Source organism: Phocoena phocoena, chromosome 14 (genome assembly GCF_963924675.1).
Source record: "Phocoena phocoena chromosome 14, mPhoPho1.1, whole genome shotgun sequence".
Taxonomy (NCBI): Eukaryota; Metazoa; Chordata; class Mammalia; order Artiodactyla; family Phocoenidae; genus Phocoena; species Phocoena phocoena.
In genome coordinates, this window is record NC_089232.1 from 66,746,645 (window position 1) to 66,774,565 (window position 27,921).

General features: G+C 41.9%; 1 protein-coding gene across 1 annotated transcript in view; it reads left to right on the forward strand.

Annotated features, from left to right (window-relative positions):
* ALK (ALK receptor tyrosine kinase) overlaps window positions 1-27,921 on the forward strand; it is a 746,244-nt gene that overhangs the window by 225,149 nt on the left and 493,174 nt on the right. The window contains exon 4 of the mRNA XM_065890834.1: window positions 8,976-9,140. Coding sequence (XP_065746906.1) covers window positions 8,976-9,140 — 165 coding nt within the window. The remainder of the gene's footprint in view (window positions 1-8,975; window positions 9,141-27,921) is intronic.

Here is a 27,921-nt window from a genome sequence, read left to right on the forward strand (position 1 = left end):
CGACAAATGAACAGTGGTTGGTGGGAGGGGGGCAGACGGGGGGCAGGTCTTATAAAGTGTGTGACAAGATGTTGATGGCAGCTGGTGGATTAACATCAAAGGTGACTGGTGGGCTAAGTGCTCCTTTAGGAGATAACCCAGAAAGGGGGAGTGGAAGTCTCTAATCATCTGAGCCTGAGCTGGAAGTCAGGAATCTTGGGATTCTGCTGACCAGCTGGCTAGAGCCAAGTTAGAGAGCTTGATTCAGCCATCTGTCCAAAGGGAAAATTGGTCTTAGAATGGTGGAGATGGATGAGACTCATTTCATTCCACTACCTTATTTTTCAGATGAGGAAACTGAGGCCTAGAGAGGTTAAGGGACTAGCTTGAAGTAACACCTCAGAGCCAGGGCTAGAACCTAGATCTTCTTACTCAAGGTCTAGCATGACTTCACTTCCAAAGGGAAGCTTGATCAGCACATCAAAAAACAAAGATTGAGTGAGGAGCTTCAACAAAGTTCGACGTAGGCAAAGTTCTGCCTTCAGTGCTGGACATGCCTTTTATCTCCTCTCTGTCGTGGCTGAGCCTGGAGCCACCTGGAGAGCGAGAGCAATGACTGCCATCATTTAGTAATAATCAAACGACGTGCGAGTCCCCACGCCAGGTGCTTGATGTGTGTATTGCATTTAATCCTCCTCACAGTTTCCTGAGGTGGCCCCTGTTTTAATCCCCATTTTAAAGTGAAAAAATTGAGCCACAGGGAGATTAAATAATTTGCCCTGGGATAACACAGCTAGTAAGTGACAGAGCCAAGCTTTCACCTTGGGCAGCCAGACCGCACGCAGGATCTATGCTTCTGTTTACCCCCCAGACACCCTGGTGCCCCTCTGAGGTTTTGATACGAGACAGGGCAAGGGAGGAGGGTATCTGTTCTAGGTAGCATCTCCCTGAGTCCTCCAAGGTCAAGTCAGTTCAGCTCATCTCCAGGTTCCTGGTGGTAAACCTGAGGCACAGGGAGATCAAGTGATGTTGATGTGTTCTACAGCACAGGCTCTAGGTGGTAAGAATATCCACATATAGTATCTCATTTGTAAGAGAGCACTTCCACATTCGTTACCTTATTTGATTGTCACAGCAGATACTGTTATTTTTATCAGCATCATTACTGTGATAATTCTCTCTGGTTTATCCATGAGGAAATCCAGACTCAAGTGGTTAAATAAATTGCCCAAAAGCACAAGGCTGATTGGCCCAGAGCCAGAAGAGTTTCGAAGAATACTCTAGTGATCTTCCCCTTTCACTCCTAGGCCACCCTTTCTCCTCCCTTTGTTCTCACCGTAGCTTCTGGCCTGTGCACAGACTTGCTCTCCAGCAGGAGATTCCAGCAACCATCAAAAAGTAGCTTGTTGGCAGAAGAGGACATTTAGGATGAAAGAAGCCAGAAAGCCTTATTGGAGATTATCTGAGCCATCAAATCATTGGGAAATGGTTGAAACCTAGCCATGTATGTTTTTGCCAGCTTATTCCAGAAAAACACAGTATAGATTTTTTAGAATTTTAAGAATTATTTAAGGTATTGTTTTGTTTGCTTTTTACCCACAGCTTTGAATGAAAATAGTAAAAATTGCAAGGTCAGGAACTGGATTTTAGTATCAATCCTGCAACTCACCCACCATGCACCCTTTGGCAAGCCCCATCATGTCTCTGGGCCTCAGTTTCTTCCTCTAAGGTGGTCCTCAAGGTCCTTCATGACCTTGAGGGCAACAATTGGAAAGTTCTGGGGAATCCCTTGAGAAAAGGAGACCCCACTTTGTGCCTCAGGATTGGTGGCAGCCGGAGGGAGTTCCCTTGAGCTGGATACAATTCTTAAGGACTGACAGTATTTCGAGAATGCTGGTTCCTGGAGCTTTATTTAATGAACTGTAGTTTCAAATATAAAGCTCTATTTTATGACCTCTAAAGGCCACCTATAAGAAAATTGCCACATGTGTATGAAGCTTCACATGGTTCTTTACTGAATATACAAATCAGGTTTGTCAGGAATACATTGGCATTTGTATATGCCACCCATGAATCAATCCAGCCTCAGCTTAAATGTGCCAATAAGCCAAGCCTGAGGAGGGGAGAGCTGGTGATTCAGTAACTCTGATTTTCAGCCCGGCCCAGGCCTGGTGCTTACTGGAGAGGATGGCATTCGGAAAGGCCTCCACAGCCAGGAGAAATGCCCTCCGTACTGTGTGTGAAGGACTCCTTGACCAGCCACATGACCCTGGATAAGTCTTTTCCCTTGCCTGGGTCTTGGTGTTTTCACCTGTCCAATGGAAGAAACAACCTCAAATGTCACTTCAAGTTCTAACAGCTGACTCTGCGAATATCACCTTCAAGCCAAAATACCGACTTTCCCACGGTACAGCAGAATACTAAGGAAATGGCCATGTGCCATCAGTTGACTGCCCCACATAAATACCATTTTTCCTGGTAAACAGAAAGCTGTGTTCAAAAGGGCATGGCTATGTAAATTCTGAATCAGCTAATGTGCACTGGAAACTGTCCATTCCAAGCACATGCATCATCTCACTGAGTCCTCCTAGCAGTTCTGGGAAGTTAGTCTTATCACTAAGATGACTGAGACTCAGAGGGAGGGAGAGAGTGCCCTGCACTGCACAGCTGACAAGTGGCAGGATTGGAGTCACATCTCAGGGCTTGTGCCCTATCCCTGAGAAACAACCATGATGGTGTTAAGGTTGCTTAATGAATAAGACGTATGGGCAGAGACACATAGGAAAAGACTGCAGAGCTGGGTAGGACCAGAGAGACCACCATTCAGCAAGTGAGGGGCATCAGGCCCCATGTCAGGCTATCAGCATCCCAGTAGTTAAACGCTGGGTCAAGATAACTAGAGATAGAAAAGTAACCCCAAGACAAAATCACAATCATGTTGCCATATGTAAACTAGTAGCAAACCTGATAATTCTCTGTTTTCAGATGCAGATCCCAGGGCCGAGTATACAGTTGAATAAACTCTCTCGTGGCCCCTGATGGCCAAAGAAAACTTGCCCATCCCACTATCAGTTCCCTTAACTGTAACCCTCAGCCCTACCCAAGAAACACAAAGTATACCCCAGAAGATGTCAGGAAACATAGACACGAACATTGAGCCCCAGATTTTAATGCATCTGTAGGCTTGGCTTCCTGAGTCATGCCTACGGGAATTAAGACTTGGATCTTATGGAAGTATACACTGACTCAGTCCTCATCTAGGGTATCCCAAGTCCGACTTTGTGAAGGTGGGATCAGGGCCTTTAAGGACAGCTCAGATGCTTTGGCTTCTGTCCTGCCTCCAGCGTGGCCCTGCCTGTCCCTGCATGGGCCCAGTTCCTGTCCTCCCTCACTGCAGGTCTGACTCCTGTTGGTGTCTGTGGCTCTAAATGAGGGGAGGTCTTTCTGCTACCTTTTCAGTTCATAATTCCATTTATGAGATACTGACATCAAGGCCTTGTGGTCCCATGGAGGAAGCAGGTCAGTGGAAGCCCAAACAGTCACTTCCTGTCTGAGTAACTTCAGATGTGACTTCATTTCTCTAAGCCCCAGTGTTGTCCTCTGTCAAATGGGGGTAAGAGTCCTGCCTACTTCATAGGGATTCAATAAGATAATGATGTAGGGTGCCTGGCATACTGTCTGACCATGGTAAGCCCTCAGTAAATGTTATCAATTAAGCAAGTACTTCCCACAGGCCTTCATGGAGTTCCCCCTGTCTGGGCTCCTCTGTAAACATATACCCCGTGCTACCAGAGTCGAGAGCATAAGTCCAACCCCAAGCTTGACTTCTGTAACACGTGTAATAAGAGCCAAAATGAAGGGTGAAGTATCATGGGATTGATAAACATGGCATTCTTCTCTTTTTTTATGACTCTGCTTTTCACTCTGTGTTATTTGCTTCCAGTCCTCGAGCTGGGCTGAGGCTGGGCGACATCAACCAGTGGGCTCCTATGGGCCTGCCCAGGCTGGCATCTGCCACCTGTGGTCATCTGGAAACCAGCCAGCCTTGGGAGGCATGTCTTAAAATCTAAAGGAGGCCCCTAATTTGAATTGTCTTAAGGAGACTTAGGAAACTAGTGAGAGGTCTCTAGGTTTACAGGGTTAGGATGAAGGAGGTACAAAGGACCTTGATCTAAGGGATTTTTTTGGGAGCCTGAGGTCAATCTGGATACATAGGAGGGCTGCTGGATTTTCTAAGTCCACCCAAGGGAAGACCCAAGGGTCCAAAGTACACCACGTCTCCCTGTTACCCTTCTGTGGTGTTATGGACAGTGCCTGAAACTTCCATGCAATCTCCTTCTTGTAGCGCAGACTGGGAAGATCCCCATCTCTGCCCAAGTGGCCAAGGCTCGCTTCCTAGGCACAGGTGTTGGGCAAGATTGCTTTGGTAGTTTCACACATTCCCAGAGGCTAGATTTCCACCTTCAGATTCAGTGTCAAAGTGTTTGGTCACTGCCAACTCACCATGGCCAAGGGAACTGTATCACTCTGGGCAGGGCCACCACAGGGTTCTTCTGATGGGTTACTGTGCCATTCTTCTGAAGGGCTGTGTTTTATACTAGAACAATTCCTTGAAGCTAACTGTTAATTCAGTTTTTGAAATATGATTCATATCCTGGAAGATTTCAGAATATGGGTACAGACTGATAAAAATGCATGAATACCCACACACACACACACACACACACACACACACACACACACACACACTCACCCTCGCACAGTCATCTGTAAAACTTGCCTGAACCTTCCTTCTTAATTCTTTGACGATCTTGAGGCAAACTGAGACCCCATGGAGCGTGATGCACATTCCACCTCCTTCCCTGGGGAACCTGCTTTAGGGATGACAGCAGGCCCTCATTTAGAGGCAGGCAGGGTGAGGGGACCAACGGTCTGTAGGTTTGGTTGTGTTGGCCAAAGATGAGCTCTATAGAATCACTGACCTTCAGAGATGGAGGGCACCGTAGAGGGGGTATGCTTCATCTCTTTCATTTTCAAATGCAGAAAGCCAGACACAGAAATAGGAATGGACGTGCTGAGGCCCCTCAGCTACTGTGTGCAGGACTGAGCCTGGAACTATCCTCACTGCTCTACCAAGACCTTTCCCTTCACAGCACTTGACACTCCTCTCAGCAGGCCAACTATTTCCAGAAGATTCCATTACTTTATCTTTCTTCCATGATGGAAGTGACTAGAAAGTGGGGAGCAGTGATTTCAACTATGTGTTTAGCAGGTTCTGGAAAGTTAGATTCTCCTGGTTTCAAACAGGTATGTAAAAAGGAAGGTCGAAATCTCTGGATTCTTCTGAAGGTCAGTCACTTTGTAAAATGGACCTGACACAGAGGAAATATAGATCTGTCTCCTTAGGGTAGTACAGAAGCCTTTACAGGTATGAAAAGGTTGCAGACTTAGTATCTAATAATAACCGAAATATAGCACTTCATAGGTTTCTCATATATAATTTAATCTGTTGGCCCTGGATTAAAATTCTGAAGCTGTGGAGGTGTGATGAATAACATCTAGATCTTCAGCATTAACCAGCCCTGGGTCACATTCTGGCTCTGCCGTAGGGTAGTCCTTTGGTCTTTGTACAAGTAGAGTAAACTTTCTGAGCCTCAGTTTCCTCAGCTTTAAATAGAAGACACAATTCCCTTCTCAGTTTTGTTCAGCAGATTAAATACAGTGATATAAGAAACTCCTTAGCACGGTCCCTGGCAGACAGCCGGGGTCAGTGAATGTGATTTCCCGCCCCTCTCCTTGGGCATGGACCTGTTCAACCATTGGGTTGCTTAAGGCTGAACACCTCACGGAAACCCTTAGCCCCTCTGAGTCCTGCCTGTAGGAGAGACTCTACAGCACCCACCACAAAGGGGCGGAGTCAGAGGAGGGCTAAAGAGAGAGATCCAAGAAGCACCCTAGGTCTAGAAACTCAGAAAAGGCCTAAGGAAAATGAGGCTTAACCTGGTGTTTTTAGAGAAGACAAATCCCAGGTATTATTGCTCGAAAGGCACAGAGGCTAGCAAAGGAGAGAGAAACCTGTGTAGAAATTTTATAAGAAATTAAATCAGAATATAGAAAAGCCCAATCTGATTTCACCCAAAATGAGCAATAACGTTAACTCCATTCCTATTTAAAGCCAGAGTACATCTTTGACAGCTAAAGAGAAGCTGCCCCAGGGCAAGAATTTCAAAATGAACCCATTTGATAACAGGAGTATCTGCCTAGCTTGTTTTACTAGGCAGGGTCTGACCCAAACACAGCTGATTATCAGACTCTCCAGAGTTCAAAGATCCAAGGATTGATGGCACTTGAGACTGGGGTCGTATATTCTGTTGTCCTTCTGTCTAATATGCACACAGAGCGCATTTGCCAAGCAGTGTCTGAGCTGGCATGCCACACTTCTGTCCCAAATAGAAATAGGATGACTTTAATTGGAGAAGAAAAGTCAAGATGGAGGATGGGCCTCAGAAGTTGAAGCTTTGGGAAAGGTACCAGTAATTGTTGATGTGGGATGGAGGTGGCCAGTAGCTTTCTCTCACACCTTCTGACTTGATCATTCACTAATGTGGTTGGGTCTTGTTAATCATACCCAGAGGAGCCAGGTTTAATGGCTACACCTTTCATTATAAGAATAATTTTTGTGCTACAAAGTACAAAATGTTGGATCGGTTTTCTTCTCCTTGCATTCTGCTATCAAACCAGGTTCCTGGCAAGCAAGTCTTGGAGATTAAGACAGCCTACAATTCATGGACACCAACTCGTAGCAGCAGCTCAGCCCCCAGAGGCAGGTAGAAGTTCTTCAAGGCTGATAAAATATGTAGGCAGCAAGTGGCCTGTCAACTCAAACAAGGCTAGCTCTGCCTGTTTCAGCTTGACATTATAAAGGTGAATTGTCTGAATCGTGAAAGGGCGAGTGGTATTAACCTTAGGACCAGAAGGATGGCAGCTCCTGGAGAGCAGCTGGTACATAAATCTCTGCTGGTTGAGAAGTTAGATACTTTAATAGAAGGGTAATTGAAGGATTTTTTTCTTCCCCCCCTAAACTTAGATCATTTGGCCAATGTCAGTGGGCATTATTTTGCTCCCACTCCAGGGCAGGGCCATCTTCTATGGTGTAACTAAAGGGCATTCCAGTGACTGGCTACCTGCACTAGTCTTGGCCCTACTTCTCCTCTGCCTCCTGAAATTCCCAACAGGAGACTCATCTTGGAGATCAAGGTAGCAGTAGCTCCAGAAGCAGCTGTTAAAATGCACAGTGATAATTGGGAGTTAGTAGTCATTAGCACCACCGCACAGATTGATTTATCAAATTAGTTATAACCCTTCTGAGAGCAAGGACTTTGGAATCTTAAAAAAGTCAAATCAGCAGGAATAAAGACGCAGAGGTAGAAAATGGACTTGAGGACACGAGGAGGGGGAAGGGTAAGCTGGGATGAAGTGAGAGAGTAGCATTGACATATATACACTACCAAATGTAAAATAGATAGCTAGTGGGAAGCAGCCGCATAGCACAGGGAGGTCAGCTCGGTGCTCTGTGACCACCTAGAGGGGTGGGATAGGGAGGGGATATGGGGATATACATATAGCTGATTCACTTTGTTATACAGCAGAAACTAACACAACATTGTAAAGTAATTATACTCCAATAAAGATGTTAAAAAAAAAAAAGTCGAATCAGGAAGGAGCTTTAGAAGACATCTAGTGTGGGTCTCATTCTGTATTTGATGAATTTAAGGCCCAGAGAGGTTAAGTGGCTTATTCAAGGTAACCAGCAAATCAATGGCAGAGTTGGAGCTGGAACCCAGGTTTCACTGGGTACTTGTTTCTAGAATCATCAAGTCTAAACCTCTTATTTACGGATGAGGGCACCAAGTTCCATATGTGAGAAGAGACTGGCCAAGCCTGGATATCAATCAAATTCCCCATATTCCCATCCAATGGTCTTTATATGAAATTTTCCCCTTCTTCACATCCCCAGGACTAAAGGGAGATGATGAAGTAAAGGGTGGATGACTGATTTGGTTTTTGGCACATATTCTATTGATCCATCAGTGAGCATTGAGGCCTTCTAGGTACAAAGTATTTCAGCCACTTTGGGTAATAAACAACAAGCAAGGCAAGGGAAAGAGAAGGTAAGTGTATCCAGAAGTAGGGCAGACGTGGAATGACTGGACACAAGGATGATTCATGCAGAGAAGCCCAGAAAGCGATCACACAGAGTCCCAGGACACAGCCTCTTTCTGCCTCTTCTCTCTCTCCTTACCCAGTGACCTTCCCCATTCCCTCCCCAAGAGAGAATTAACTCATTAGCTATCACAGCCTTGGCTCTCCTCTCTGGAGGGTGATTGAAGAATAGAGGATAGGGCTGTCAAACAGGGTTGTGAGTAGCTTAAGTTCCCTTTGGCCTTCTCTTCTCAGTTAGGATCCTGATGAGGATTTTTCCTGAGCGTCAACTGTGGACCAGACTCATGTGTACAGATAATGAATTATACTACTAGTTCTTACAGCAATCTCCAGAGGTAGAAATTATCATCCCCAGTGTACAAGTGAGGAAATTTCAGGCCAGAGAGGTTAATTTTCTTGCCTGACTTAGATTCAGACCCATCTGGTTGCAAAGCCAGGCTCTGCCCACTTGACCTCAGGCCCTCTCCATGTCACCAGGTAACCTTACAAGATGCAAAACTTTTCATGGTCCGACTTGTTTAGCTCTTTTTTTACCTGCCTTCTGTGAAGATACCTCCCATAATCTGAGTTATATAAAGAACACTTTTTTTCTCTTGTAGTCTCCTTTTCATCCACATGGAGCTCAGCCACCTGTGGAATTGACAGCCTGCCATACCTCGTTAGGGTGAAGGTTGTGGGTGAGATGGAGGCCAACTTGATGGAGTGGAGGAGTGGGGCTGGAAGGTCACATTTGGGAGACAGTTTGCTCCACTGACCATTGGCTGTCCTTGCAGGTCTGGAGTGCAGCTTTGACTTCCCCTGTGAGCTGGAGTATTCCCCTCCACTGCACAACCTTGGGAACCAGAGCTGGTCCTGGCGCCGTGTCCCTCCCGAGGAGGCTTCCCAGATGGACCTGTTGGATGGGCCCGAAGAGGAGCATGCCAAGGAGATGCCCAGAGGTAAGGGTAGAGGCCACTGCAAAGCGTCCCAGATGGGCCAGGATGGGGCTGGGATGTCTCTTTCTGTTTGAAATTTTGAGGCTTCTCCACCCCTGTTCCATCCTGTTTCCTTTGAAACTTGTTTGTAATATCTGTGCCTTTTCATGTCTTCTTGGGCTATACGAGGAAGAGGAGGTTGCAAGTCCAATTTCAGGATCAATCCAACCCTTTACGCTCTTATTAATGAAAGAAAATAGGATTTCATAGCTCTCTTTCATGCAGATTTCCCAATGTAAGATATAGAAGAAAATGTTAATCTGTTTGTTCATTTGGAACGGGGTTGCCAGTTAAAACACAGGACACCCAGTTAACTTTTGGCTTCCAGTGAATAACAAATGATTTTTTAGTATAAGTATGTCTCATGCAATAGTTGGGACATACTTATACTTAAAAATTATTCAAATTATACTAAAAAATTCAAATGTAATTGAGTGTTGTACATTTTTATTTGCTAAATCTGGCAATCCTAATTTGGAAGGTGTTGTATAACTGAGTTAAATGTTAGTTTCAAAGCCATTAATGAATATTTAGACTGCATATTAGTTCTGCAAGGTGCTTCCAGTAGTTCTTTGCTGTTTATGAACATCCTCTTCTAAATTATCAGGACTGGAAAAGGTAGGCTGAGGGTAAGTAGTGGGTGCTTGTTAAATATTTGCTGAGTTTTTAGAGAGAGATGTGGAGGCACTAAGCCCTAGCACTGCCTCGGGTCTCTTTAAGGCAAATCTTAGAGCTCCCAATTCCTTGGACTCAGAAAACTTTACTGACCCAGAATAGACCACCTATATTTCTAACTTTCAGGAAGAAATGATAACTGACATAGTACTGGACTTACTGGACATTCAGAGTAGTATTTTCAGTTTGCAAAGCCCTTCCAACTGCACTGTCTCATTGGATTCCAATTTTGTGAGGAAGTCAGGACAGATGGGGAAGCTAGGGCTCAGAGAGGGGAAGCAACTTGCTAAAGATCAGCTTATACATGTGGGTCCAGGTCTAGATGTCTGCCATGATGAGTCATAGACCAGAATACTTTTCACCATATCATGTTTCTGTCTTTGTAGCGAAAGCTGTGGTGACAGCCTGCAGTGGGCCCAGTTCTTAGGGGTGATTATCTCAGGCAGATGCTCTTGGGAAACGAACAGGGACAGGGCTCAAGTACGCTCATGGGAGACTAATAACTAGTAACTAATGCTCCCAGGCTTCTACATCAGCCTTGAGCCCTGAACTATGAGGCACCTTTCTTTTCTACACACTCTCCCAGGCTGACCTTTTCTATTTTTATGACTCTCTCGAAATTTCTTGACTTTGATACATATTTTAAGCTGCTTTCATCTGGATACTGTTGTGTAACATAGGGTGTGTATGTGTGTAGGTGTGTGCTCTTAACCCAATAATGCATCCGAATATTCTGGAGAACTTATAAAAAAAATACTTCCTAAGTGCTATAGCCTAATTCTGATTCAGTAGATCTGAGATAGAGCCTAGAAATCTGTAGATTTAAAAATTTTACTATAAAAGCTAGCATGTGCAAAAAAGTAGATATAACATATATGCAAGGATTAAAGATTACAATAAAATCAGTACTTGTGTTCTCATCACCAAGTGTAAGAATTTGAATGTTGTCAGTCCCTTTACAATCTCTTCTGTCCCCCACCCGGATCAAAAATCTCTCCCTTTCCCCAGAGGTAAATATTATCCTGCACTTTGTGTTAATCATTCATTTGCTTTCTTTGTGGCCTTACCACTTATGTATATAGCCTCAAACAACATATAGATTAGATTTACAACGTGTTATATAAATGGAATAATGTTTTTGTTCTGTGATTTACTCATTTTGACGCATGTAGCTGTGGTTCATTTGGTTTTGAATCCATTGCAGAAAAATACCACAATTTCTCTCTTCCACTGTCATTAGATATTTGGGTTGTTTCCCGGCTTTTGCTATTACCAACAACTCTACTGTCAGCATTTTTGTGCATGCCTGTTGGTGCGTATGCACGTCCAAGAGTTTCTCTAGAGCGTAGAACTTGGAGTGGAATTTCTGGGTCACAAGGTACAGCTTCCATTTCAATAGATAATCCAATGTATTTTCCAAAGTGGTGGCACCAAGTTATACTCCCTCTAGTGATGTATTAGTACATCCAGGATTCTACATCCTCACCAGTACCCGGTATTGCCAGACTTAGTCATTTTTGTTCATCTGGTGGATGGAATACAGTATGTCATTGCAGCTTTGATTTCTATGGGACTCTGTTTTATTTTATGGTTGTGTAAGTTTCTCAGGTGATTCTGAGGTTTACTGTACTATTGGTGTGGACCCTTTTTCAGGCATACTCCCATTCAGCCACCCTTAGGGATGTCTCTGGATCCCAATTCCTAACCTCTAGAAACAGTCCTGGCAGTACATGCATTTTTGGTCATTGTACGGTTTTTTTATCTGATAACTATTGAATTGTGATTGCAGTTCAGTGAGTTCAGGAGAGAGGGACAGGTGGCAACTGTCCACAGATGTTGTGGTGTCAGACTTTATAACTTTGAAGATCAGTGCTTTTTAAATTTTTAAACAATTTTTAAAACAGTGCCAATAGATTATGTATTGCCACTCTCTGACCGGTTTCTCCTCCTCCATCCTCGATCTTATGATCTTTAGCATCTGCCTGATACTCCCTGTACTGTGAGAAAAAAAAAGGAAGGAGAGGAGGGAAGAAAGAAATACTTCTCGGTGGTCCTGACTGTGGAAATATATTGAGGCCTTTATGTTTCTATAAAGCTGAGTCCCAAGGGCCAGAGCATGCATTGAATGTGAACCATTTCCCATTAGATGAATCAGCCAGGATTCGAATCTCCACTTTTTAGTAAGTATTGCCAACTTCCATCTCTCTGAAAAATCACCGCTCTTCCTAGCGTGGTAGAATCTCACATCACTGAAGATGATGATGGGAACAACCATGACAAAGCCGCTGTGGATATACCAGTTCATTTTATCAAGTTCTTTAGTGAACAAACACATCCAAACATAACTTGGGGGAATCTCACCATTATCAGATACTTGTGTTTATTTTTATTGGGGTCTAATGGAGGGATCTATATTCCACAGCCTTGGTCAGTCTTAGAAGCAAGAGACTATCCTCCCAACTTTTGTAGCGATGCTTCTGGAAGGTCACTGAGAGGTGTTCAGAATTTCCAGTAATGGACCACTCATTGATTTTTGAGTCAACTGATTACATCGCTATCTGTTTGTTCCCTGAAGTAGGGTTGCTCCTCATGAAGCAGGCTGATGTATTGTAATGTCCCTTGACCTTCAGGGAAAGAGGTGAAGGTGAGGGGAGAGAAAATGACATGCCCAATCCAGACGGTGGCAAAGCAAGGACCTAACTCTCAACTCTTTAGAATCTCACTTTCTCTGTCATTTCGGCAGAAATAATACCATTGGTGGAGATAAAAAGGAGTGATGGAGTGCCCTTTAGGGCACTGTAGTCAATAGAGTTTTTTTTTTTTTTCTTGCTTGTTTTTTAAACTCAACATTTATTGGTTGGATGGTATTTAGACTCTATTACAATATTTCTTGTCAGGGGGTATAGAAGAGCCAGAGAAAGGCAGCGAGATAATACCAATCACATATAATGAACTGTAGGAGTATAAATTCTGAATGAATTTAATTTATGGCCCCTGTAGCTGAGAATAATAAGGGAGAAACAATTCAGAGCAGCAAGATAATGAAAAGTGATGATCTTGATAGAACACAATATTATAGATTAATAAAATCTTGAGGAATCATCAGGTGGAGGCATTCTGTGACTTTTTAAGAAGTGTCAGGGGCATGTTTAATGTCTACTACTTCTGGAATTAGCGAGATAAGATTTTGATCTCTAGCTAAGCTCTAGCTTTTTTTAAACATCTTTATTGGAGTATAATTGCTTTACAATGGTGTGTTAGTTCCTGCTTTATAACAGAGTGAATCAGCTATACATATATATATATATCCCCATATCTCTTCCTTTTGCGTCTCCCTCCCACCCTCCCTGCCACCCCTCTAGGTGTTCACAAAGCACCGAGATGATCTCCCTGAGCTATGCGGCTGCTTCTCACTAGCTATCTATTTTACATTTGGTAGTATATATAACTCCATGGCACACTCTCACTTAATCACAGCTTACCCTTCCCCCACCCCATGACCTCAAGTCCATTCTCTACGTCTGCGTCTTTATTCCTGTCCTGCCCCTAGGTTCTTCAGAACCTTTTTAGATTCCATATATATGTGTAAGCATACAGTATTTGTTTTTCTCTTTCTGAATTACTTCACTCTGTATGACAGACCCTAGGTCCATCCACCTCACGACAAATAAATTTCGTTTCTTTTTATGGCTGAGTAATATTCCATTGTATATATGTGCCACATCTTCTTTATCCATTCATCTGTCGATGGACACTTAGGTTGCTTCCATGTCCTGCTATTGTAAATAGAGCTGCAGTGGACATTGTGGTACATGACTCTTTTTGAATTCTGGCTTGCTCAGGGTATATGCCCAGTAGTGGGATTGCTGGGTCGTATGGTAGATCTAGTTTTAGTTCTTTAAGGAACCTCCATACTGTTCTCCATAGTGGCTGTATCAATTTATATTCCCACCAACAGAGCAAGAGGGTTCCCTTTTCTCCACACCCTCTCCAGCATTTATTGTTTGTAGATTTTTTTTAAGATGGCCATTCTTACCTGTGTTAGGTGATACCTCATTGTGCTCTTGATCTTCATTTCTCTAATGATTAGTGATGTTGAGCATCCTTTCATGTGTTTGTTGGCAGTCTGTATATCTTCTTTGGAGAAATGTCTATTTAGGTCTTCTGCCCATTCTTGGATTGGGTTGTTTGTTTTTTTGATATTGAGCTGCATGAGCTGCTTGTAAATTTTGGAGATTAATGCTTTCTCAGTTGCTTCATTTGCAAATATTTTCTCCCATTCTAAGTGTTCTGTTTTTGTCTTCTTTATGGTTTCCCTTGCTGTGAAAAGCTTTTAAGTTTCATTGGTTCCCAGTTGATTATTTTTGTTTTTATTTTCATTTATCTAGGACGTGGGTCAGAAAGGGTCTTGCTGTGAAGTAGGTCATAGAGTGTTCTGCCTATGTTTTCCTCTAAGAGTTTTATAGTGTCTGGCCTTACATTTAGGTTTTTAATCCATTTTGAGTTTATTTTTGTGTATGGTGTTAGGAAGTGTTCTAATTTCATTCTTTTACATGTAGCTGTCCAGTTTCCCTAGCATCACTTATTGAAGAGGCTGTCTTTTATCTATTGTATATTCTTGCCTCCTTTATCAAAGATAAGGTGACCATATGTGCGTGGGTTTATCTCTGGGCTTTCTATCCTGTTCCATTGATCTATATTTCTGTTTTTGTGCCAGTACCATACTGTCTTGATTACTGCAGCTTTTTAGTATAGTCTGAAGTCAGGGAGCCTGATTCCTCCAGCTCCATTTTTCTTTCTCAAGATTGCTTTGGCTCTTCGGGGTCTTTTGTGTTTCTGTACAAATTGTGAGTTTTTTTGTTCTAGTTCTGTGAAAAATGCCAGTGGTAATTTGATAGGGATTGCATTGAATCTGTAGATTGCTTTGGGTAGTAGAGTCATTTTCACAATGTTGATTCTTCCAATCCAACAACATGGTATATCTCTCCATCTTCTTGTATCATCTTTAATTTCTTTCATCAGTGTCTTATAGTTTTCTGCCTACAGGTCTTTTGTCTCCTTAGGTAGGTTTATTCCTAAGTATTTTTATTCTTTTTGTTGCAATGGTAACTGGGAGTGTTTCCTTAATTTCTCTTTCAGATTTTTCATCATTAGTGTATAGGAATGCCAGAGATTTCTGTGCATTAATTTTGTATCCTGCTACTTTACCAGATTCATTGATTAGCTCTAGTAGTTTTCTGATAGCGTCTTTAGGATTCTCTATATATAGTATCATGTCATCTGCAAATAGTGACAGCTTGACTTCTTCCTTTCTGGTTTGGATTCCTTTTATTTCTTTTTCTTCTCTGATTGCTGTGGCTGAAACTTCCAAAGCTACGTTGAATAATAGCAGTGAGAGTGCGCAACCTTGTCTTATTCCTGATCTTAGTGGAAATGTTTTCAGTTTTTCACCATTGAGAATGATGTTGACTGTGGATTTGTCATATATGGCCTTGTCATGTATGGCCTTTTTTATGTTGAGGAACGTTCCCTCTATGCCTACTTTATCAAGGGTTTTTATCATACATGGGTGTTAAATTTTGTCAAAAGCTTTTTCTGCATCTATTGCGATGATCATATGGTTTTTATTCTTCATTTTGTTAATATGGTGTATCACATTGATTGATTTGCACATATTGAAGAATCCTTGCATTCCTGGGATAAACCTCACTTGCTCATGGTGTATGATCCTTTTAATGTGCTTTTGGATTCTGTTTGCTAGTATTTTGCTGAGGATTTTTGCATCTATGTTCATCAGTGATATTGGTCTGTAGTTTTCTTTCTTTGTGACATCTTTGTCTGGTTTTGGTATCAGGGTGATGGTGGCCTCGTAGAATGAGTTTCGGAGTGTTCCTCCCTCTGCTATATTTTGGAAGAGTTTGAGAAGGGTAGGTGTTAGTTAGCTCTTCTCTAAATGTTTGATAGAATTGGCCTATGAAGCTATCTGTTCCTGGGCTTTTGTTTGTTGGAAGATTTTTAATCACAGTCTCAATTTCAGTGCTTGTGATTGGTCTGTTTATATTTTCTATTTCTTCCTGGTTCAGTCTCAGAAGGTTGTGCTTTTCTAAGAATGTGTCCATTTCTTCCAGGTTGTCCATTTTATTGGCATATAGTTGCTTGTAGTAATCTCTCATGATCCTTTGTATTTCTGTGGTGTCAGTTGTTACATCTCCTTTTTCATTTCTAATTCTACTGATTTGAATCTTCTCCCATTTTTTCTTGATGAGTCTGGCTAATGGTTTACCAATTTTGTTTATCTTCTGAAAGAACCAGCTTTTAGTTTTATTGATCTTTGCTATTCTTCCCTTCATTTCTTTTTCATTTATTTCTGATCTGATCTCTATGATTTCTTTCCTTCCGCTAACTTTGGGGGGTTTTTTTGTTCTTCTTTCTCTAATTGCTTTAGGTGTAAGGTTAGGTTGTTTATTTGAGATGTTTCTAGTTTCTTGAGGTAGGATTGTATTGCTATAAACTTCCCTCTTAGAACTGCTTTTGCTGCATCCCCTTGGTTTTGGGTCGTTGTGTTTTCATTGTCATTTGTTTCTAGGTATTTTTTTTTGGTTTGTTTGCTTCTAGGTATTTTTTGATTTCCTCTTTGATTTCTTCAGTGATCTCTTGGTTATTTAGCAGTGTACTGTGTAGCCTCCATGTTTTTGTATTTTTTACCAATCTTTTTCCTGTAATTGATATCTAGTCTCATAGTGTTGTGGTCGGAAAAGATACTTGATATGATTTCAATTTTCTTAAATTTACCAAGGGTTGATTTGTGACCCAAGATATGCTCTATCCTGGAGAATGTTCCATGAGCACTTGAGAAGAAAGTGTATTCTGTTGTTTTTGGATGGAATGTCCTATAAAGATCAATTAAGTCCATCTTGTTTAATGTATCACTTAAAGCTGTGTTTCCTTATTTATTTTCATTTTGGATGATCTGTCCATTGGTGAAAGTGGGATGGTAAAGTCCCCTACTATGATTGTGTTACTGTTGATTTTGCCTTTTATGTCTGTTAGCATTTGCCTTATGTATTGAGATGCTCCTATGTTGGGTACATAAATATTTACAATTGTTATATCTTCTTCTTGGGTTGATCCTTTGATCATTATGTAGTGTCCCTCCTTATCTCTTGTAATGGTCTTTATTTTAAAGTCTCTAAGACTGTCCTCAATTCTTTTCATTTCTTTTTCTTTATTCTGCTCTGCAGTAGTTATTTCCACTATTTTATCTTCCAGGTCATTTTGCTTAACTTACTGTGTTTGGTTTCTCCTTTTCACAGGCTGCAGGTTCATAATTCCTTTGTTTTCAGTGTCTGCCCCCAGTGGCTAAGGTTGGTTCAGTGGGTTGTGCAGGCTTCCTGGTGGAGGGGACTGTGTTCTGACAGATGAGGCTGGATGTTGTCTTTCTAGTGGGCAGGACCTCATCCAGTGGTGTGTTTTAGGGTGTCTGTGACCTCATTATGATTTTAGGCAGCCAGTCTTAAGCTCTAGCTTTAAAATGGACAACAGATTAGCAGTTCCTCCCCAAAACTCCTCCCCGACCCCTCGCTCATATGCATACACAGGAAGAATGGGAGTAGACTCAGCTGGGAGTCTACAGTCTTCCTGTATCAACTCAATTCTCTTCCAGGGAAGTGATTCTCAAGTTTCTGCTTTCTTTTGTTTTGTTTTTAGTGGAGGGCCTGGATGGAACTCTGCTACTGAGATTTTCCTGTTTATCTAAGTAGCTTAGTTTTCAAAAAGTTGAGAAATACTGTTCTGGAGCTCAGAAATGACTAGCGAAGCTGCCACAGATGACGAGGTACTGCAGTGCCAGAGTGGGGTCATTTAGCCTTTTGGTCCACTCCTGTTGTACCCTTCTGTGTTAGATTCTAGTAGTTGCTGCAACAAATGAACACAAACTGGGTGGCTTAAAACTACAGAAATTGTGCTTCCCTGGTGGCACAGTGGTTAAGAATCCATCTGCCAATGCAGGGGACATGGGTTTGATACCTGGTCCAGGAAGATCCCACATGCCGTGGAGCAACTAAGCCCATGTGCCACAACTACTGAGCCTGCACTCTAGAGCCCGTGAGGCACAACTACTGAGCCTGTGTGCCACAACTACTGAAGCCCACATGCCTAGAGCCCATACTCCACAACAAGATAAACCACGGCAATGAGTAGCCTGTACACCACAATGAAGAGTAGCCCCCACTTGCCACAACCAGAGAAAAGCCCATGTGCAGCAACAAAGACCCAACACAGCCAAAAATAAAATAAATAAAATAAAATAAATAAATTTATTAAAAAAAAACAACAGAAATGAATGTTTTCCAGTTCTGGAAGCCAGCAGTCTGAAATCAAAATGTTGGTATGTTTGGTACCTTCTGGAGGTTCTGCAGGAAGATCCATTCCATACCTCTTCCCTAGCTTCTGGTGGTCAATAATTGCTCCCCTCACTTTGTCTGTATAATCAGTCTTTAGCAAAGACCTCTGGTTTTAGAAGGATGTTGAAGCTGGGAGAGCAGTCAGGAGAGATAGGCAAACTGGAATAGAAGAAACATGTAATTGGAAACACACACACACACACACACACACACACACACACACACACACACACACACACACACACACACTCCAGGACAGTACAATGTTCCTTTCTTTTCACTTACATCAAATGGGGTGATCCAAACTGGGACTGTCTATCTATGTCGAGTGTTCCCCTGAAGCTCCCTTCCTATTCTGCTCACCCTGTCTGCTATGAAGTTTCTGGTTTAAGGCAGTGGTCTCTAAACTTTATTTTATCGTATGCCCCATTAGTAAAATATTTCTGAGCAAAAAAAAAAAAAAAAAAAAATATTTCTGAGCACCCCTGCTATGTATGTATTCATCAATTATATGCATATATTTGTTTCTATCTGTATAATACTATTGGTAAAGCTTATTTTGTTTCTTCTTTAAATTAAAATAAATATAATCATGCACACACTTTGGAGACCACCTCAGGACATCTGTCCTCTATAAATGGGATTGGACTTCAGGGTTTGCTAAGGCATGTCACCCAGCCCCAGAGTTATTGATATCTCTGTACCTTTCCAGTCCTTTAAGAAGCCTTCTGGGCAGACTTCCCCCTGTCTATTCGTCTATCATGTCCTGAGCTGCGCTGGCTGGGCACTCTCCATCAAGAAGGCCTTGCAGACAGGTTTAGCTCTTGTGGTCTCTCTGAGTTTCAAAGACCATTTAGTCTCTTTTTTCAGAATCTATATGGTTTGAAAAGGAAAGGAATCACTTCTTGTCTAAGTGCTATTAATGTACTAACTGACCATCAAGAATCAAAAGATATTTTTCTCTATAGACTACCTGGCAGGCCTGAGGAACAGGGTTGCAACCAAATATTTTCTATTGGCTTATCTAAAAACGTATCTTGGGGGTGGTGTTTATCATGGTGAAAAACTAGAAATCATTTAAATGCTCAAACAATAAGGATTTAGTTAAATAAAATCTAGTATACCTAAATATTATGCAGCCATTATATTTATGCTATATAAAAATATTTAGTAATATGGGAAAGTATTCAAGGCCTATTATTAGATTTTTTTTAAAAAGGTTAAACAATGTGTGTTATATAACTTGTTTTGTAAAAGAGAAAACTATATGTATATAAGAAAAAGAGTCTTATAAGGAAATATACTAACATAGTAGCAGAAGTTATTTCTAGATGACTCAGTTATCAGTGATTTTTATTCTCTCCTATGTGCTCTTGTTATTTTCCAAATTTGAGTCCATAAGCATGTACTACTTTTATAAAAATATGTCATTATTTTTTTAATATAAGGAGATAAAAAATTCTCATTTGAGGCTATGTATTATTGAATTATTTTAGACTTCTTTGGGAAAAAAAAAAGAAAGTTAAAACATGTCAACTATTTTCTGCCACAACAACGACCAAAGAATCCAGCTGTACTGGCTTGGGTGAGATAGACAAGCAGATGGACAAGCAGGTTGCGTTCCTGCCTGCCTGAGTAGGTTACAGGGCACCAGCAGTTCACATCTGCGCACAAATCCACAGTACCCCCACCCCACCCTCTCTCTGCTCCGCTTATCCTTGAAGGGTTACGAAGGGTGACCACTTGTGCATAAGGCTCAGGAATGTACCCAGGGGCCAAGTGCAGCATGTAAGCAGGAGTGACATCAGCGTGACCTATTTCTATTCAATCTTTGCCCCTTCAGATGTATCAGGAGGGTTCTGGGTAGTCATGCATTTCATATGAACACAACTTCTCATCATACTAAGGTCACTGGGGCTATTTGTAGCCTCTTATCCCTGCCCCTCTTCTGGAACTCACCATGAGAGGCCATATTAGTTCCCTGGTTCTGCTTACAGAAATGTGTCTGTCATCTCCTGAGCAATCAGGTCACTGGGACTTAGATCTTGACCCCTCAACAAGCGGTGACTTGTGATTCTTTCATACTAATGAGATTCTGGTGCCAACCTGGCAGCTGGACCTTGAGCTCCAGAGAGGGATTTGTCTTAATGAGTTGGCATGTTTTCAGGGTGTCTGGTGAAGTATTTCTTGCCTCCCCATCAGAATGGGCCTCTTCCAGGGTGTTGCCTTTGCCTTCTATAGGAAGCCTTCAGTGGGAAGGGATGGATTATGGTTGTCTGGTGAAGATTGTGCCCTTCCTTAGCTGAATTTAACAACCCTGCCCACAAGGCATGTGGAGTGAGAGAGGAAGACAAGAGTTGGTGGGAAAAGGGACCTGTCCCAACTTTGCCATAAGTGATGTCACTTTACCTCTCTGGGCTGTAGGTTCCTCATCTGTAAGGTAAAAGTCTTAGACTAGATTGTCACTAAGGATACTTCCTGCTCTGATATAAGACTAGGTGTAGGCATATCCAATACAAAGGATAGCCATATACCTGGCACAAAATTTGTGAGCCACAGAAATCCCTACCAGCCTCAAGAGATATACCCATTCCCAAAGATTTAGCCATGGGTTCTGGAAGCTGGACACCCTCATGGCTCAAGTCACTCTTCAGACCACAGCATCAAGATGGGGCATTGCCTCTGGAAACCTATATAGCACTCTTGAGGGGAGGAAGAGGAGCTCCTTGAGAGGCTAGCAAGCCTGAGGAGTGTTCACAGCATAGTGCTGTGGGCTGGTGTGGCAGATAAAATTAGGGCCACCCAAAGAAGCCCTGATCCCCAGAACCTATGAATATGTTGCCTTACATGGCACAAGGGACTTTGCAGGTGAGACTATCCTGGATTTTCCAGATGAGCCCAATGGAATCACAAGTGTCCTGATAAGTGAAAGAGGGAGGCAGGAGAGCCAGAGTCAGAGAAGATGTGATGATGGACTCAGAGGTCAGAGAGAGACAGAGATTTGAAATCATTTAATTATGTGCTATTTGTATCAATTTTTAAATTCCACTTATTCTTTGAATCGTATATTTCTTCCCTAAATCAACAATTGGTAATCCCCTACTGAATGCATGGCACTGTAAATTAAAATCTAAGTCAAGGGACACCTAAAATCAAGGGGGGGAAACAGTTCCACTTAAAGTGGCAGCACAGCAGCTGCTGGTGTTGAAGATGGAGGAAGAGGCCATGAGAGAAGGAATGCAGGCAACTTCTAGAAGCCAGAAAAAGTAAGAAAATAGATTTGCCCTTGAATCTCATCCAGAAGGAACATAGCCCACCAACTCATTTTAGACTTCTGACCTCCTGAACTGTAAGATAATAAATTTGTATTTTTTTAAGTCACTAAGTTTCTGATAATTCGTAATAGCAGCCATAGGAAACTAATACTGCTGGTCTTGAGGAACTTTGGAGGAAAAGTCATATGCTTTTGAGGCACCATTCTGGAAAGAGCGGGGCTCAGAGGACTGACTGGGCCTTAGAGACACACACATTTCCTTGTAGTTACTGTAGAAGACGTCCTTTGAGTTATTGCTGGGAAGGCAGTCTGTAGACTTCCCCCTGTACAGGGAACAGGGCAAACATCTCTGTGGACCAGAAATGGAACAGAAAGAGCAGCAGCAGGAGCTGAGGCTAGAAGTATGCAGCTGCATCTGGGAGTCTGGCTCCTGTGGGTAAGAAGGACTAAAGACACCCCAGGCTAGTACCTGGAGAGGCTCACTGCTCAAAATGGAGGAGCTGGGGTGAGGCTACCTCCCTGTGGAAGGAAGCTGTGATGCTGCCCAGGACAGTTGCTATGAAACGCCAGTGAGAGGTAGGTGGACGATGCAGTGAAAGTACACATGCAGGGCCAGTGGTGAGTGGCTGCCAGTCAGGCCCTGGGCTCTGTCTCAAGAGAAACGGGAAAGAGCTATAGTCTGCAAAGTGATTTTCCATCCATGATTACCTTTGATTCTCATAAAACAATGAGACAGGTAGTGTTAGTGTCCCTAATGTATAGGTTGGTAAGCTAAGGCTAAATAGTAGGCTTCAAAGAGAGGAAACTCGGTCTTTTTCATTCATTATGATGTCCCAGGAGCCTGGCCCAGTGCCCAGAATAAAATAGACATTCACTAAATATTTCTTTCTTTTTTAAATTTATTTTTATTTTCTTTATTTTTGGCTGTGTTTGGTCTTCGTTGCTGCATGCAGGCTTTCTCTAGTTGTAGCGAGCAGGGACTACTCTTCGTTGCGGTGTGCGGGCTTCTCATTGTGGTGGCTTCTCTTGTTGCAGAGCATGGGCTCTAGGTGCATGGGCTTTGGTAGTTGCAGCACATGAGCTCAGTAGTTGTGGTTCATGGGCTCTAGAGCGCAGGCTCAGTAGTTGTGGCGCACGGACTTAGTTGCTCCACGGCATGTGGGATCTTCCTGGACCAGAGCTCAAACATGTGTCGTCTGCATTGGCAGGCAGATTAATCACTGCGTATTTCTTGACCCACAGATGGAAGCTTAGAGAGATGAAGTAAGTTGCTCATCTACAAAGTCTACAAAGCTGGAATGTGGCAGAGCCAGGTCTTGAATTCCAGTTTTTGAATACTGAATTTCATATTTTTTCCATTATATCAAACTCTTCATAAAACACCGTGCTTCCCAGGCTACTCCTATATAAGACTTACTCTCATTAGATGTCTAACAGTATTCAGAAGTTCAGGGCATCGTGCACACACCAGTGATGCTGGGGAGACTCCCTCTGTTCCATGGCACAACCTATCCACTGTGGTATCTGGTAAGGGCAGTGTCTTCAGAAGGATCTGGGGAAGGCTACTCTCACCCATGTCTTCTCTGCAGATGGCCAGGGCAGGGAGTGCTGCCTCAGGCAGCCACAGCATGAAGCTTGCCATCTGGGCTACATAGCGATTCAATCAGTATGAGAAGATGGAATCCGGTTACTGCAACCAGAACTGCCCTTTCAGAAACGTAGGGAGCATTGTGCTGAGAGTTGGGAGTGGTGGGCTGCCCTCGGCTAACATGCAAACTCAGGCCTCAGTTTTTCAGTTGGTAAATTGAGTGTGTAGGCTCTTAGATAGGCTCTAAGAGCATGTGGAGTTGTCTTTCTGATTTTCTACTTCCTTTTATTAAGGCTTTTTATTAGTGTTATCTGGATTTTTAGCTTCACTGATTTCTGTATATCCAATGATTCAGATAAGATGCATCTTAAAGAAATATGGGCTCTGTTTAAGAAAAGCTATGAACCGCTTGGAATTTATGCTTGAAGAGAATTGGGGGAAAGCCAAGACCATGCAAAGAGGAATAAAATAAAATTCTCTTGAATGGGGATAACTACAGTGTAATTCTACTTAGAGTGGAAAGATAATCTTTACTCATTCAAGATGGAGAAAGACTGGTCTAATGTAAGTTGAAGAGAGACCTGGGGGTCATTTTATCTCTGTGGCTCTCTTTCCTGACTTGTTATAAAAATGAATGGAGATGATGCACAAGAGACCACTCTGTAAACAGGAAAATGGCACAGCAGAGTACCACATAGCCCATCCCAGCCACAGCAGTCTGAAGCAAGTACTGCTCTGTCTTGATTTAAGAATCTTGACCCTAAAAGCCTTATTTGGCCCAGGTGTCCTGTATAACATATTTAAGACTTTTTTGACGTGACAAAAGAATTTGCTGAGAAGGACTGTGCACAGTTTCAAATCTAGTGTCCAGTTTTCCCACTGAAGGATTGGTAAGGACCTTTTACCTGGTTGCTATCGTAAGAGTCTAGGTTTTTCTTATCTAAAGCATTATGATCTGTCTTGATTCTCTTCACTTCTTGCTTTAGAATTTTTAGTACTAATTGCTAGTCATGCTTATTAATCGAAACATATTTATTTGGTATCAGTTCTTTCTTAGCTAATTTTTGTGGAAGCTGTTATTATTTGAAAGTATGCTGGATTTACTAGACTTACTTGTTAATGAAACCGGCTGCATGCATGGTGTGGCAGCTCCCCGTGTCTCTGTTGTAGAGTACCCCGACCTGCACTTGTTTTCTCTTTGGCACCTGTCTTCTGTCTGATGTGATTGGCATTCTCTGCACTGGGAAGCAATGGAAGAGGTATTTGAAGTAGTATGCTGGCAATAAAGAATTAGTTACTCCTTGTAAATAAAATTAGAATGGTCTAAAATGCGAATGCTTCAAATGAGGATGGTCTTCTCATTCTGAAGTAGAATTAACTTCGCTTCTGCAGCAAAGGTATAAGATGCTCCTGTTCAATACCTTCCCCTCCAATATTGCTTGCACTAACACAAGTACAAAATATTATTCAGGTATCATTATTCAGGTATCATTCAGGTATCATTCCTGAGACTATATACTCCACCTCTCCTAAGAATTATTTTTCTTCATTTATTAAGAGACTGCATTTATACCCCAAAGGTATCCATTCCAACAGTGGTATGTACTCAGGGAGCTGCCAAGTGTGGGGGGAATCAGTGCATTGCTGCTATCCCTCCCATGTCCAAGCTCTTAACACAGATTCTTCCCTATTTAGTCTTTAAATATAAATTACATCAAAAACATTGAACATATTAAAATATAGAGCAATCAAAATAATCAGTGTTTCAAAATGAAGAATTTGGAGAAGGTAATAGTCTCAATTCTTTGGGCTTGGCAACCCTCCAGAGATCAACGACAGTTGTCTAGCCTTCACATGAGTGCTTCATCCCTTTCTCTTATTTTTTCTGTTTTTCCTTTTCTGTCTGTCTTCTATCCTTGTGTCCTGTGGCCCTCTTCCCTCCTCAACTTCTATTTCTCCTCAAAAGCGAATGCATCCTTCACATATACAACTCTGGAGGCAGAATAGGCAGGATCAGCAGGATTAGCTGACACACAGACTAGAAGTAGGCTTCTCCTACCGATAAAGACAAATTCAGACCTGATGCCTTTTGTGTGATATGTGTACAGGGATAAATTTGAGAAACATTGCTTGCTAGAGAAACAAGAAAGTTGGGCAAATTCTGGAAGTCTTGTGTTTCAAGAGGAAATACTTAAAATTAAAACCTCATGTAAGAGAAAAATAAGCTGAGTCAATTGGCTTCTTTGTCCCTGAGGTCACAGTCAAGATGGAGAGTCAGTGTTCTTCAGAAGGGAACCAGGTGCTAGGATGGTGTGGAAGAAGGATCCCTAGTGAGTCATATCTTTCAGAGGGATTTAGATATTGAGCTTCTGCAGGAAATGTAATTAGCCATACTTTTCCCAACACCTCTATCAGCAGCAGTGGCAGCCCACAACTTTTTAAAAACCCATGTTTTCACAAATGCATGAATAGAGTCATAGAGTCCATTTACCCTGGAAAAGGAAAAGAAAAAATAAAGTGAAAATAGAGGAGAAACGACCAAAAGGCATGATATTGACAAGGAGCTTTCCTGTAAACATGTTGGACCAGATCAAGAAAAAGGATTTAGCCTGCTCAAGAAGGGCTAAGGTCAAGGGGAGGTAAGGCAACCTGGGACAAGCTAGGCTATATGGCACCTCTGTGTGAATTTGAAGAAGTTGCCTCCACTGGGTGAAGGAATTAGGAGAAAATGCCTCTTCTGGTTGTGTGCAGCCAGTGCTAAAACTCATAACTTGACAAGCAGAACATGAGCTGAATCTCAGCCCCACTTGCCCCCTCACTTAACACATTTGTGCAGGGCACAATCCACCCAACTGTATACAATGACCCTGTCAGTGATTACCAAGGGCTTACTTTATGCCAACCACTTATCGTACTGTGCCTTATATGATTCTCTCAATAAGCCCATAAAATAGTTTCAGAAAAATGAATATCCATGTTTCAGACTAACCAAATGAGGTTCAGAGAAGCAAGGTGAGGCAGGATTTCCAGCTATGGCCAAGTGAAGGGACTGGCAAATTATCTCCCTGAAAAGAAACTCCAAAGCTGGACTAAATTGACAAAAACAACCATATGAGTGCTCTGAATATTGGCCAAATGAATCTAACAATCTGAGAAGCATTTGTGCTGAAGAAACTGTTGAACTTCTATCTTTCCTTCAGTGTGTGGTTGCAGATAAGCCCCAGGTAAGAACCGTGGGAGTCTGTGGCATTCTGACCTGGTGCTTCTCCTGTCTACCTAACTTAGTCTACACAGAGGTCCTGCCAAAGTAGGGTACACCGTGAAGACCAGCAGCTTCTGTGCCACACTCGAAGGGGGCTCACTTGATTTGGAGGAGGAGGTAAAGTACTTGCCTGGCAGTGTTGTAGGTGAAAGTGAAAACCTATGACTCAACTGGCCTGCGACTCTGTCATGGTTGGGTCAGGCACATTCATGATTGAGACTATGTATATTTCCAGTGGAGATGGGAAAGAGTCCAAGCCAGCCACAACTTTCTAGTCAACCCTAAGACTGGGAATATATGCAGAGGAGACATGAAAGAGATCAGCAGCCCAAGCACTGAATGCACTTTTTTACCCACAAACAGACCTACTGGCAAAAGACAGAAGTTTTACTGGTTCAAGGTGTTTGAGCACATCCTCTGCCCAAAAATCTGCAGACCACTAAGCTACACACAAATGACCCATAGGAATTCAGGATAAAAAGTAAAATGAAAACGTTAAAAAAAAGAAAAACTGAACAGAGACATCAGCAGCCACACATTATAGGGAAGATGGATTTCACAGATGTAGCTCAGCCAAGTGATTAAACAAAGAAACTAACTAACTTAAGAAAGAAAACAAAACAAAACAGCAAGAACAAAAGGACCATCAACAATTTTCAGGGAAGAAAATTAGAATACACAGTTGCTAGCAGACCTGCCTTACAATAAATACTAAAGTAAGACCTTCAGAGTGAAATGAAATTATAGTAGGAGATAACTTGTATCCATGGGAAGAAATGAAGAACACCAGAAATAGTAAATATGTGAGTTAATATAAAAGACTCAATAAATATTTTTTTCTTAACATTTTTGAAAGATATAAGATTATATAAATGCACAATTGCAAAGCTATATTGTTGACTTTACACATATATAGATATAGTATATAAGACAATAATAGAACAAAGGGTAGGAAATGGAAAGGAGCTATATTTGAACAAAGTTTCTATATTTTACTGGAATTAGGTTAGTATTAATCTGAAGTAGACTGTGATAAATTCAGATGCATAACGCCGAGCAAGCACTAAGAAAATAGCTCCAAAAACATTTTTAAAAATTCAACAGAAGTTTTTAAATGGTACATTGGAAAATACTTGGCAGTCAAGAAGGAACAGAGGAACTAAAAAGACAGGAGACATATAAAAAACAGATAGCAAAAAGACAAGTGTAAATACAACCAAATCACTAGTTATATTAAATGTAAATAGCCCAAACATTGAATCGAAAGACAGAGATTGACAGACTAGATAAAAAAGCAAGATCCAACTATGTGCTTTCTACAAGAGGTACATCATAGATTCAAAGACAAAAATAGGTTGAAAGTAAAAGGGTAGAAAAATAAATATTTGCAAACAGTAGCCATAAGAGAACTGAAGTAGCTATATTCATATCAGAAAAATTTAAGATTTTAAGACAAGAAACATTACTAAGGAAAAGTTGGAAATTTTACAATGATAAAAGAGTCAATTTACCAGGAAGATATAACAGTTATAAATGTATATGCA